Source organism: Idiotropiscis lumnitzeri, chromosome 16 (genome assembly GCF_059441095.1).
Source record: "Idiotropiscis lumnitzeri isolate Australia: NSW breed Sydney's pygmy pipehorse chromosome 16, RoL_Ilum_1.0, whole genome shotgun sequence".
In the NCBI taxonomy this organism is placed as follows: domain Eukaryota; kingdom Metazoa; phylum Chordata; class Actinopteri; order Syngnathiformes; family Syngnathidae; genus Idiotropiscis; species Idiotropiscis lumnitzeri.
Window position 1 is genome coordinate 11,238,264 of NC_142406.1, and position 13,664 is coordinate 11,251,927.

Here is a 13,664-nt window from a genome sequence, read left to right on the forward strand (position 1 = left end):
ATCTTGATGTTGTAAATGATCACTTCCATCACAGCTCAAAAACTCAAAAAAGCTGTAACTTGTGGTCCTGCTGTATATTAATTATCACATGATTGCTGTTTCGTGAAAACCACGAGTGTTGTACAGTATCGCAATATGATGTAGGTCACAAGTAGAATTAACCACTCTCTCCATCTTCTCAGCGATGGTGAGGAAGAAGAATCCCCCTATCCGCAGTGTGGGAGGTGAGGAGGAGGAGGAGGAAGAGGGAGAGGGGAGGAGGCCGGCGGGTGAGGAGGAGGAGGACGGCGAGGAAGACGAGGGGCGCGTAGGAGTCGAGGCCGACCGAATAAGCCGCCCCTCCGAACCCGAGGAACGAGTCCGGGGTGATGAGGAGCCCGACGAGGATGAGGAGGAGGAAGGAGAAAGTGAGTGCATTTCCTCGTCTCTCTCGCCCTCATCCGTTGGCAACGAGGAGCGAGGCGGGAGGAGGGGAGGAGGAGGAGGCGGAGGTAGGCCTTCGCAAGGTGGACTCAAAGCGGCCGAGTCGGACCCCGAAGACAAGGCGGGCAAAGGCGAGCCCCCCGGCTCGGACGCAGGCGGGGCCGAGTCGGCCCCGGACACGCCGCCGCTTTCCTCCAGCCCCTCCCCCAAGCTGCAGGACTTCAAGTGCAACGTGTGCGGTTACGGTTACTACGGCAACGACCCCGCCGACCTGGTGAAGCACTTTAGGAAGTATCACCTCGGCCTGCACAACCGCACACGGCAGGACGCTGCCCTCGACACACACATCCTGGCTCTCCACAACATGGCGCCCCCGCACACACCTCTAGGTAACTCCGAGCTCGGCTTGTTTTGCACCCTCTTTGTGTGAAGTGCTCGCAAACGACACAAAGTAGCACGTCAAACCGTGTGTCCTTGGGGTGTGTCAAAGGAAAGTTCATGGAGGCTGTGAGCCGCCTCTTTCGCGCCATCTTTCTGCCACATCGGAGGCGTCACAGGCAGGCCTTCATTTATTCGCCTGCGACCTTTAAGGCAGACTTCGGAAAAACTTAGCTTTTGCCGTGCATGCACGTTCAACGCACCATTTCGCAAACGTTCACAGCCAAATTTTGAAGTCTATCTACATGGCAATGCTGCAGCAAATAATCTTCAATTTGTTCAGAAGAATGCATATTCCTTAAAAATGATATTTTTTGCCGTTTTCATGCAACTCATTGACTGTAACTTTCCTTTCTTATATGTGAAGACTGTCTTGAGTTGATGAGATTTTAGTCGAGTCGTTCCCCCGCTACAAACCTCGTCACACTGCAATTTAGTTGTCTTCCACACAGATGGCCATAAGCAGTGACTCTCGGGTGTCAAACGTCCTTCATTTCCTTGCACACAGGTTGCGCACCGCCGACGTTGTGCCTCTGATACAATGTCAGAAGCTGATGAAATCAACTTTCTCTTTAATTCTACATTTTGTTGTGATTGTGCAACTTCCATATTGTTTTCTTGACCAGGTGTTTCTTTTGTGTTCTATTTTGTGTGTGATTTTTACCCGTAGATGTGTTTTGTAAAATTGTCTGTTCATTTAATGTCAGGCTGGTTGTAAAAAAATAAAATAAAATAGGTATGGTATTTCAAGGTATGACATTTAAATTTAAGCAACATCAATCTAACCGCTTTCCGGCATTTTCCACACGTCACATTTTTTGAGTCCCACAACTTCAAGTTCTGACTCGTCCATCAATCCTTGTGTGTGCTTTCAGTCATGCCGGCAGGAGAAGGGCCCAGGAACCAAACCAAAGAATCCGGTATGAGCAGGCCCGAGCTCCACCATCAGCAGCACAGGACAGTGATGATGAACGGCACTTATGACATCCAGGTGAGAAGCGATATTTTCACCGTACGTTCCCACGCAGACGACGTGCTTCGATTTCTTCGATCATATCAAAATGTTTATATTTATATCTATCATATTTTTTTTAACTATATATTTCATATTCGAACTATAAAGCTCCCCCTAAATCTACGTCATGGGCACTCACAAATAGACAATCCTGGCCGAAAGAAAAAAAATGAAAGTTATACATTAAAAAAAAAAAAAAAAGGAATGCAAGTAGTCTCTATTCTTATTCCCTCGTTCGTTCTTTCCCGCTCGTGTTTGGAAATTTCCATGCTGTCATTTGCTAAAACGGGATTCCCGGTGCGCCAGTGAGATTTTAGCAGGGGAGGAGGTGAAAGAAAATGATAGCGATGGGAGGAAAAAAAAAATGTCAAGATGAAAGGTCACTTAAGGAGGTTTCGAAACGTCGCAGCTGTCAGACACATTCAGCGCAACGTTTGCTTTTTGTTTGCCGACGACCAAACCTTTCAATTTTTGTTTCGCCAATCTTTATTTATCCCCTCACCTTTTCCCGCCTTGTGACGTTCAATGATTTCCCTCTCGACTACAATTTGCATTTGGCTGGCATTGATTAAGTTGTTTGGTGTCGAAAGAAGTCCAAAACAGGTTCGCGAATGGAAAGTTTAGATTCATCTACGCTGCTTGAACTCTTTTTTTTTTTTTGTCTTCAGTGTCCGTGAAATCTATCCTCGTTAAAATAGTTCATATTTGAACGCGCCCTGAAAGTTGTGGAAAAAAAATTGCCCCTGATAGCAGTTTTACCCTTTTTTCTTTAATGTGGCATCGGAATTTATCATTTTGAGGAATCACCGCGACGGGGGGTGGTACGAGGTTCGATTAGAAATCAGAAATCAGAAATCCCTTTATTGTCATTGTACTTATTTAATTATTCTTGGGGACTCAAGTGCCTCAAAACGCACCCGTTGTATTAGCGAGTGCGTGTTTCCTGGTGTCAAAGTATTTTAAGGGTTTTGACTCCTCCCACACACATAAAATGTACTTGAATGTACTTTTTGCCTTCTATACTCGTCAATGGCAGTGAATGAGTTGGCTTCGAAAAACATCAAATCGATGGTCAAACAGAAACACATGTCATATCTCAGCTTTTAAATTCACAATTCTAACACGACATCTGGATTTTCCAAAAGGATTTCTTTTGCGTTGACAAACTGCCGGCGCTGCACCGCCCACCGTCCGCATGAGACCGCAGATCTGCTCGGAGATAAATCCACGTCGTACGGTAGTAATGTCATTGTAAGCCCCTGCGCTCCCGATCCAGCCAGCAGCAGCACGTTATAATCACCTACAGTCTACGGGGCCAGCCTAATAAAAACCAGATGGGCGTCAGGTTTCCTTGCCTCGCAGCCGTGGAAAGCTGCCCTGGAATATATGTTTGCTTCGTTAAAGTTGCAGCGGCATTTAATTGCACGTACATACAGAAGAGTATGCGTTCAAGTGCTTCTTTGTAGCGGCGCGCTTGTGTTTGGCTCATGACACGCATCCTGCCGCATCAAATCTGCGTCATGCCGATTCACCGGGGTGAAGTGGGAATCGATCAAAAAGGGAGCCGAGAACTCTTGACTTCAACTGTTGTTGATGACCAGAACTGTTTCTTTCTCTGTGAAGAGCCGCACCCCTGAAACTCAAAATTGGCCTATCACAGGACAGGTCCGACATTTTCCTGGCGGTGCTCCGTTTAATCAATTGCGCTGTGCTGAACAAATTTATTCGAGCAGTGTTTCCCAATTTGTATCGGGCCAAGACACGTTTTACATTTGAAAAATCAACAAAACATCACAAAACTAAAATGTCAAGGAATTATTTTTCATATTCTGAAATACTGAGAATCTCGTCTCACCGGTCTTAACTCATTAAGTGCCATTGACGGCTAAAGACGTCAAGTATCCATTTTAATTTTTTTACTTGACTGGTAGTGAATGAGTTTTAATAACTGTAACTTCATGGCTCCTCTTTGTACGTCATAACGGAATCAATGTTTCCATTCACCAGGTGACGTTGGGTGGCACGCTGATCGGAATCGGCCGCAAGACGTCCGATTGCCAGGGCAACACGAAGTACTTCCGCTGTAAATTCTGCAACTTCACCTACATGGGCAGCAATTCAATAGAACTGGAGCAGCACTTCCTGTCCTCACACCCCAACAAAGCCAAGACCCCGCCGGCCACGCCCCTCCTGAACAACGAGAGCAAAGGGAGGAGTCCGATCCTTGACGGCGCGGAGCGAGTGCCGGTCAGAGCGGACGACGACTCCCTGGTAGGGTACTCCATCCCTGTCCGGGCGGATTCGATGGGCTGGCCGGCGGAGGGGCCGCGGGCGTACTACTGGTGCAAATTCTGCAGCTGGAGCTGCGAGTGGTCCGGAGGCTCGGCCAAGCTATTAGAGCACTACGAGCAGCGGCACAAGATGAACACGGCGAGCCCGAACGACTCCAGAAGGGAAGGCGAAAGAGATCACCACATTTTGTCCAAAAGTCGGAAGGAACTCTCATCCGGTGCCAACCAAGGTAATTTAAATCATATGAAAACGAATCAATTATTTAAAAAATATTTTAAAATATTATTTAAAAATATCCAGAATTATAGATCAAGTCGAAGATTTATTGATTTTTTTTTTTTATTCCAAACAGCATGTTTTATAATTTTGGATTCTTCAAAGTAGATTTTCACATCTTGGTATTTTCACAGCGAGCTTTATGATGTGGATGATGCTTTATGACCATGAATGATTTTCAGCAGCTGTGCATGAATAATAGCTTGAATTTCTTGACCTCTTAATTATGTTTGACACCATCAACTGTGTTGTCAAGGTTGGTACGCCCTGTTTGACTACTTTGCGAATCCATATTATGGCAAAAAAATACTAAAGTAAGCAAAGAAAAAAAACGACAGTCCATTACTTTAAATAATGAAGGTCAGTCAGTCTGAAATATTTGCAGAACTTTGCAAGAATCCCCAGGTACTGTAAAAAAAAAAAAAAAAAAAAAAAAGGTCAAAGGTTATGATGAAACTTGAATAGAAAAGTCATTGACCACATTCACCTGATCTAAACCCAAAAACGCTTTGGGATGAGTTGGAGCGCAAGAGCAAAAGCAAAGCAGCCGAGTGCTCGGCACCTCTGAGAGCTCATTTGGAGAACCATTTCAAGTGATTACCTCATCTAGCTGATTTTGAGACAACTGCACGCTTGCGTGATTAGTTCCGCCCACGAGCGAGGCCCCGTGGAGGTAACTTCGGCAGCGTTATGGCCGTCAAATTGAATTTAGTACAACAAAATAATAATATAATAAAATAAAATAATATGATAAAATAAAATAAGTTTGACATTAATTATTGCGTAAGCCTTCTGTCCTGGTGTCTTGCTGTTAGAATTGTGCCTTTAAAGAAAAAAATAAAGGAAAAGCTAATGCGGCATCTGTCCGATTCCAAGGCGACCCGAACAGCGGCGACGCCGAGGCCGTGGTCACCAGCTACAACTGCCAGCTGTGCGACTTCCGCTACTCCATGGCACACGCCGCCGACGTGATCGTGGTGGCGCCGTTGCTGCTGCATTACCAGCACAACCATTCCATCCACCGATGCTGCATCCAGCACTGCATGTACTGTCCGCAGGGCCTCTGTCAGCCGCACAAGCACCTGGGAGAGGTGAGCTGATTTCAGTGGTGCTCAAGCTGCGCGGGGTCGGGGACTATGAGTAATATAATAATAATAATAATGAATAATAATATTTTTTGTCCCTCCCTAAATAGGTGTCCCACCCCTTTGCATGCCGGAAGCCCACCTGTTCAAAATGTTGCGCCAAATTCCCCCCGTCCACCAAACAGCAAGACACGGGCGGGTCCACGTCTCCTCCTCATCCCCGAAGCGACCCGAGTGTGACGTCAGCTTCTACTGTTCATCCCTCCAACCCTGTCGCCTCACAAGGTAATTTATTTGGAGGACCACGGAGGGCTTGAGACTAGAATACGTTTAGAATATATTTTCCAGTGGACAGTCGCAGCACACGGGTAATATCAAAGAATGAAAAATATCTTTGCGGGAAATGAACCAAATGTGATCGTACGTCCTCAGGCGTCACCCACCTGTGCGACCAGTGCGCCTTCGCCACGGCCGACATCGACGTGCTGCTGCAGCACTACGACGCCTGCCACAGCCTGATCAACCTGAAGGGAGCTCCGGCGCACGTTAAGGCCGAGGATCAAGATGGTGGCAGCGGGCCGGACAAGGAGGCGGGCCGGGATTACTCGTGCACAAAGTGTCACTTCATCACCGAAGTGGAGGAGGAGATCTTCAGACATTACAGGTCAGCTCATGTTGCCGCGTCGGGTGTGTTGAAACTGAATTTGATTAGTGGGGAAAATGTTCTTTGTAACTGCTGTACGTGCTTTTAACTCAATATTTTTCATTTATTTTTGTTATAATAATCTGTCTATACAAATTACTCTACCATGTTGCTAAAGAGTCCTAAAAACAGCGATTATCAATGCTAACTGTTAGCATGTCAATGGCATTTCCATTATATGTTAGCATTCAGCTCGTGGGAATTCTTAAGGCAATCTTCTATGGTTGTTTTTTTTATGTTTAGTTTGATAGTAAACTTACACCGTGACTGACATTAAACAGCTTGAAGCTTCTTTAAAGAATTGTTCAGTACTGACATTTTGAATGAACTCTTTCGTTGCAGACGTGTCCACGCGTGCTGCCGCTGCCGCCACTGCGACTTCACGGCGCCCGATTCGTCGGCGCTCCTCGACCATTTCAACTCGGCCCACTGTCACGACGCCTCGTTGTCGGCGACCTCGCTGACGCCGTCCCTGACGCCGTCGGCCAACGGTTGCTCGGCGCCCTCCACCTTAGCCATCAAGGAGGAGAGCAAAGGGGACCTTCGGCTCCTCTACTCGCTCGCGCCGCCCGAGGGACGCCTGGCCGAGGGGGGCCGCGAGGAGATCGTCAAGAGCGAGGGCGGCGAGGAGAAGGAGAGGGAGCGCGAGAAAGGCTGGGTCCTCGGCGAGACGAGAGGCGGCGAGCAGGCCCATGGTCTCCTGTGGGTGCCCAAGGAGCGCATGGGACCCGAACCCTCCCTCTTCCCCTCACCGTTGTCGGTGGCGTTTGTTTCCGCCAACCACGATACCTCGCAGCAGAAGCGGGGCGGCGGCGTGGCCTCGCCCAGCATGGTCTACCTTGGAGATACCAAGTCGTTTTTGGGAGACGCCAAGCTGTACGGCGGAGGGGGGCGGCCGGGTGGAAGAGCCGCCCCCAGCGGAGGGGAGAAAATGAGCCAGATGTCGTCTCAGCAGTACACAGGAGGAGGAGGGAGTGGAGGAGTCCAGGAAGTGAAAGGAGGAGCTGCTAAGGAGGAGTCCCAGTCGCTGCTACGGGTAAGATGCCGCTGCCAGTCATATTTCACACTCTGATTCCTCTTTTCCCCACTTCCACTTCAACAGTTAGCTTTAGCTTTAGCGTGCTCGCTCTTTGGCTACATGTCCAAACTAGCAACACATCCACCTGCAAATTACCTTTTGTCTATATTAATTATCAATTAAATGTTTTCTTTCATTGACAGTACATATCAAAATTATTATTATATTATTGCAATACCGCTATTCCTGTTCACATTTTATTTTGTGTATTTCTTCAAATGTCCCCAATCTTTTTTTTAGATCTTTTGTTTTCTTATTTATTCAAATGTTCATTCTGCCTTGTATCTAAATTATGTGTTGCTGATCACTTTTTAGACTATATTTTTTTTAATGCAAAACTGACTTACTAGCTTTCACTGAAAACTATATGGCATAATTGTATAATAATAAAATCACGTTTAGAATTTTTTAAAAAAATTCTCATTAAAAGCAAATTTTATTACTATATAGTCTTTTTTACCTCCAAATTGTTTATTTTTAGTGTGTATTTATCATACTAATATATTTAATTATTTTCTTATCACATTTTCATTTACTTTTATTTTATTATTTATTATTTAAATTTAGAACGTGATTAAAAAAAAATGTTTGATATTTTTCAATATCATACCACAACTTTTTTGTATATTTGTTTGCCTCCAGAGTGCCCAAATCTGGTTCCTTACCCAAAAAGCCACATTTTCTTCCTTCTGTCACCATCACCGATTAACTTGAAAAATCACCAAGTGGACGATGCCACGCGGTCGCCTTAGTGACGCCGGGAAGGCAAAGTTTGACAGTTCCCATAACAACCCGCCCGTCAAGTTCCACTTTTCCGGACGGGGGAGTTGGGGTGTTTTGGGGGTGGCTTAATTTCAATTCACAAGTGATGTCATGGCCTGGCAGTCGTGAGATTGCGGTTTTTCTGCGCTTGCAGAGCTTATTGGCTATGATCGCATTAAATCAGCATCGGCCCACGTATATTTCGTGTGGGCGGATATAGTCATTGCACAGACTTGTCTCCATCTTTGTGGCAAAACTGAGTGTGTGAATTGAGCTCATGGGGTGCCTGAGAACATATCAGTGGGTATGAATACCAGCTTACTCTTTATGAAGTATATAAATGTGTGGGTGTGTGTGTGTGTGTGTGTGTGCACAAGATGCGTTGGCAACCACTTGGCAGACAGGCAGGGTGTGTCGCCAAGGAGGTTTACTCATTTTCTCGGGTGGGGCCGAAAGAAAGGGAAGAACATTTAGCTGAGAAGCAACGAGGCGAGTCGTGAAGGGAAAAATGAACCCATTCAGAGTTTCACTCCGTCATGATTGGTTTCCATTTTTTTTTTTTTTTATCACAGCGGTACGTTCAAAAACGCCACTTAAGCGCTACAATTGGGGGGTTGAGTTGTCGGAGAAATGCACTCAAAAGTTGATGGTTGAAAGAGTCGTGTGAAATCAGTTCAGTGAGCTTTGTTTGGGGGAAGACAAAAGAACAGGAAATGGAACTAATTACGTTGGGAAAGTGTCGGGTTGTACTTATGAATCATTTTGGATACGTGAAAATATTTCTTGAGATTTTTCTGATGGAACCTTTACCCGGTCCACAAAAGCCTCACCTGCCATAAGCCCAAAAAATTCTTTGTCGCATTTTTCAACAAATATTTCATTTGCGTGAAAATCTGTTTCTGTTATTCAATTTAGAATTTTCATTGCATTTACTTGAATTTTTGCAATTGAAATATGAGCAACTTGACTTTTATTTGATAGTAGCTTTATTAAACTTGGTTAAAAATGCTCATTTAAACATCTGCAGATTTAATTTTATTTTTTAATTTTTTTTTTTTATGGTGGTGACTCTTTGAGCCTGGAATGAATTAGAACACACAAGCTTGTAGGTATCAAATTTACACATTTTTAAATATGATATTCTTAAATCCAAACAAACTGTCACGATTAACATGGTAATTTAATATTAGAAACCACTGTCAGTATAAAGCAAATAATTTTTTTTTTTTACTCCACTGCAAATGAAAATAATCCTCCGGTATCAAACCACTTTTTAGTAAGACGTGTATTACTTTGCGCGTGCGTGATGTCGGCAAGCACAAACACTGCGAACATGACCTATTATTTTAATCGCGCCGTAAGCGATCGCACTTTATTGCTTTATCTCCGGCACAATATTTACTCTGCGTTTCCATGGCGTACACAAACACAAAAGCACACTTTACGCCGCAGATGCATGCATGCAGAGCCGCCGTTGAGTCATCCTTTTGACTCATCGTCGTCAAGCAGGGCAAAAGGACTGGCATGAATATTGCATCATTTTCACTTTTTTATTTTATTTTTTTTTGTCTCTTTGCTCAAACCACCTCAAAAATAATATCAATCGCCATGGCAACACCCGGCTGAGAAACTAACTCCAACCCTGACTCAGTAAAATTAATTAATTTAATTTTTTTATCCTGGGTGAGCCTTGGAAGGAAGGAGGAGGGAGGCCGAGAATGATGAATGACAAGACGAAAAGCAGCAAAAGTCATATTTCATCTCAACATGCGGCGTCGAACCCCGCCCCCCCCCCCCCCCCCCCCTTCTCCCGCCAACCTCCCTGTGTGCGTCTCATGCGTTTATTCCCCAGCCGCCGCATCGACCTGCCTCTCTCTTCCATTTCCTCAACTCACCTGACAAAGCCAAATCAATAATCAGCAAAGGAGAAAGGCTTTCCTCTTAAAGGGGTCGGATGTTCGTGAAGCTTTGGATCGTTGAGACATTGCGCCTCCTATTGCGTCGTGATTTATCCCCCCACCCCCCGATGCCAACGTTTGTATCCCCAATGCGACTTTCTGCTTCTTTGACTGACCTAATGGGACAAGCGTTGCGGTCTTGTTCACGTGCTCATTGGACTAAAACTCGGCAATTTCCCCGCTCAACTCGACTAATAGGAACACGGCACGCTAACCAACAATCGAGTATTTGTTTCAGGGGCTGTGAAGTAGACGCGCTAGCAAATAGCGACTGAGAAGAGCATCTTATTTGACGGGAGGACGAGACTTGGGTGTGTTATACAAGCCTGTTGTCTTGAAGATTCAGGAGGAATTAAGTTGGAGATGCAAACCGTGGATTTGTCTCATTCTACTCTAATCCTTAAACTGTGGACCTCCCTCAGGGTTTCAACCCACGTTCGCCAAGGCTCAGAAGTGCTGGGACGGGACGGGACGTGTAGTCAGATAAATGGCTGTGCGCGCTTTCGGCACATCAGAGAGAAGTTTCATTAAAGTTCCTTTCGTTTACATTTCTGCCTGACGGAGCTAATTATGTTTAAAATAAAAAAAAAAAAAGATACACACACACACACCCACAGTTGTATTTTACATAAAGTTCTCATTACGTTGCGTTCCGTTTCCCCTCTTCTGTCTTGCATAAATCCGCGTGTGTGTATCCATCTGTGCGACTCAGCCCTCCTCTGCTTGTGTACTTAATTACGTGCGTTGTGTCCCCGCATTTGCATTCCATCTGAGCGTGTGTGTGTGTGTGTTTTGTAAGGAAATTAAATCTTGAATTGAAGTTATTCTCCGTACTGATAATTTAACATCCCCGTTATATCCGCTGCAGGAAATTGTGGAGCTTATGTCTGTCTGTGTGGGTGTGTGTGTGTGTCTGTGTTTAATGGTAAAACGAAAGTGATTGAGCTTCCAAATTATGCAACTTGACTGTATTTTACAGCTAAAATAAATTATATGAAAAAATATACTCGTCCCATTTTCCAAACTTGTTTTTTTTTCAAGCAATGCTGTCACCTAGTGGTGTTTTAAAGGCATTGCTGTTAATTTATGCACGAGGATTGCTGCAAGTAATACATTGTTTATAATTGCTCATGTTAATCGGTTACGCATGCAAATATGCCGCAAAATCAGGGCCCCAAATGGTTTCTCATATCTTACAATATTACCCTTTAAAATAAATGGCGTACAGATTTGATTTCAGGAAAAAAAAAAAAGTATATTAATGCACAACTCTAATTGTTTCCATCAACAACCCAGGCTAAACCTGGCCATTCAATGCTAGTCTCCAAATTGATATTCCGCTCTTTAATATCATTCTTCGACACCAATTATAATATCTAATTACAAATGCCTTTGGCGCCATCTTCTGGCATCTTACTGAATTGCACAAAAATATGCATATATAATGCATAAAAAAGCTAACTTACCCAAGTAATGAATCGTTGAATGTGTTTTGCCATGTAGCATATATTGATAGTGTCCCAAATGATGCGATAACTTGTCGGCTAATTTTAGCGCCGACTGGTTCTTATTCAAAAAGGCAATCCTTGTTGACGTACGCGCACACGCTTGCCGGACTGTTGGGTTTGTTGGTGTAGCGCGGTCACATTTCCCAGGACACACGCTCAAATAAACATGGCCATGCTCGGAAGGGAAAGAAAAGTGTGCGTCCTGTCTGCGTGTGGGGGGGCTAGCCTGCTGTTTGCTAGCCTTTGAAAGAATCCTTGCTTACGCCGCTCAGCGCTGGGGCAGAAAATGTAACACATAGACACCATGCACGGTAACATGAAGCCACGGATGGAAACGCGCGGCACAACCAAGGAATCTTTCTAAAGGCTAGCATGTAGCCATGCATCGTGCCGATGTCAAGAAACACGTGAGAGAGGGGGGGGGGGGGGAGTGAGTGAGAGAGAGAAAGAGAGAGAGCGCAAATTTGTCACAACCTTGGCTCGTCCTAAAGTGACACAGTTATTAACTTCATTGAATCAGTGTTCTGTAATAAGTCTCAAACAAACGCCACCCATCCATTTTATTTTATCAGCATAGAGAAGTACGACGTAAATTGACTTTAAAACTCCCGGGACTTGTGTCTTGGCTCTTTTTTTTTATTCCCCCTCCTGTTTGACGTGCTTCCTTGCAATACGTTGCTATGGTGATGCTGTCAGATGAGGTCCAGCGTGAAGGCCTTGTCCGTTCTTCTGGGGAAGTCCTTGAGCAATCCTGCTCTTCGCTACAAGGCTGCTTGTAAATCATGTTTCGGTCACCATGCTAGGTGGCTACGTGTTAGCCTTGGAATGATTTCCCAATTGTGCAAAGAGGTTTCCCTTTCCCCCGCAGTTCAGCTCATCCTTGTCTTGCTGTAATACCTCCTTTCGGGAAACAAATTAAACTTAGCATCTCTTTTGACTCGTCCTATTTACGAGGGAGAAGCTGCAGTTGACGGGAGCCAAACTCTTTCTGAACCGGCATCTAATTACAACGCGGCGGTTCCCGTCTCACAATATGGGTCGTGCAGTAGAACGAGTTTGACGTGCGCCTAACACCCGTGTCACGTCGCTGCTGGCGCCCGGCCTGGGCCTCCGTCGTGGCTCTCGGGCCGGGCGCCATGACACAGATGTTCCGCCCAAGCCGCCGGCGCGCTGGCCAGGTGTTTTTCATTGGGTCGCCACGGCAACGCTCAAACACAGCGGTCACTTTAGCTCCTTGCTGTAATTTAGGCGTTTACATCAATTACTGTTACAATCAGCTACAGTGCACATGTGTTCTTTTAGTACGGATTTCTTTTTTTTTTTTTTTTTTTCTTGTGCCCTCGCCGCCGCGTTGTTCGACCCTCGCTCTCTTTCTTTGTGTGTAAGGCAGGAGCGCTTCACCACAGGCTCGGTGCGCTTGCGTGTGTGTGTGTGTGCGTGTTCACACATGGAACCAATATTGAGGCCAGATGTTCATTTTGCTACAACAAGACCTCTACACGCAATATTAGCCAGCTCGACACACACACGCGCAGGCACTACATAGCGTCCTGGCAGCACTTGTGTAATTAGGAAGCTGATTGGTTAGATTAAATGTCCATCTGACCCCTGACCAATAGTTAATTTGACACCCCCCTCCTGCCTTTCCAACATCTTCTCTCCTGACATGACGTCCCCTTTTTGCGAAATCTACTAGCAGTTAGCGCTGTCTGACAATTGATTCTGTCTATCAGCCCCACGCTGTAAATTTTATGATGGGAGTCCTCCGCATGTTTGTGGTTTACTCTCCACAAATTCACCGGAGGTATGCTGTAATTTGCATCCTTGCGGTATTTTGACAAATGCAATGTCAACTCAGCTGACAAATGACATTACCCTTAAATATAATTGACTGTAACTCCGTCCTGACGTGGCCTTTTTTGACATCTCGGGCTACGTTCACACCGGCCCAATTTGATAAAGTGGCACTTATCAAAAAAATATGACGACGTGGTCATCTCTTTGACAGAGGGGTGCAGTGAGAGGAGGTAGAAATATTTTGAATGGAATTAAATTAAAGACAAATATAAAAATAATACTTTTAGGCTAAACAAATTCACAGACGGGTTCTTAAAAGTCCAAGTAAA

General features: G+C 45.1%; 1 protein-coding gene across 1 annotated transcript in view; it reads left to right on the top strand.

The window, feature by feature from the left end:
• Positions 1–13,664, top strand: part of trps1 (trichorhinophalangeal syndrome I) — a 58,593-nt gene that overhangs the window by 17,404 nt on the left and 27,525 nt on the right. Inside the window, exons 2-8 of the mRNA XM_088319035.1 lie at positions 183–812; positions 1,737–1,852; positions 3,884–4,397; positions 5,321–5,535; positions 5,640–5,814; positions 5,962–6,193; positions 6,575–7,268. Coding sequence (XP_088175161.1) covers positions 183–812; positions 1,737–1,852; positions 3,884–4,397; positions 5,321–5,535; positions 5,640–5,814; positions 5,962–6,193; positions 6,575–7,268 — 2,576 coding nt within the window. The remainder of the gene's footprint in view (positions 1–182; positions 813–1,736; positions 1,853–3,883; positions 4,398–5,320; positions 5,536–5,639; positions 5,815–5,961; positions 6,194–6,574; positions 7,269–13,664) is intronic.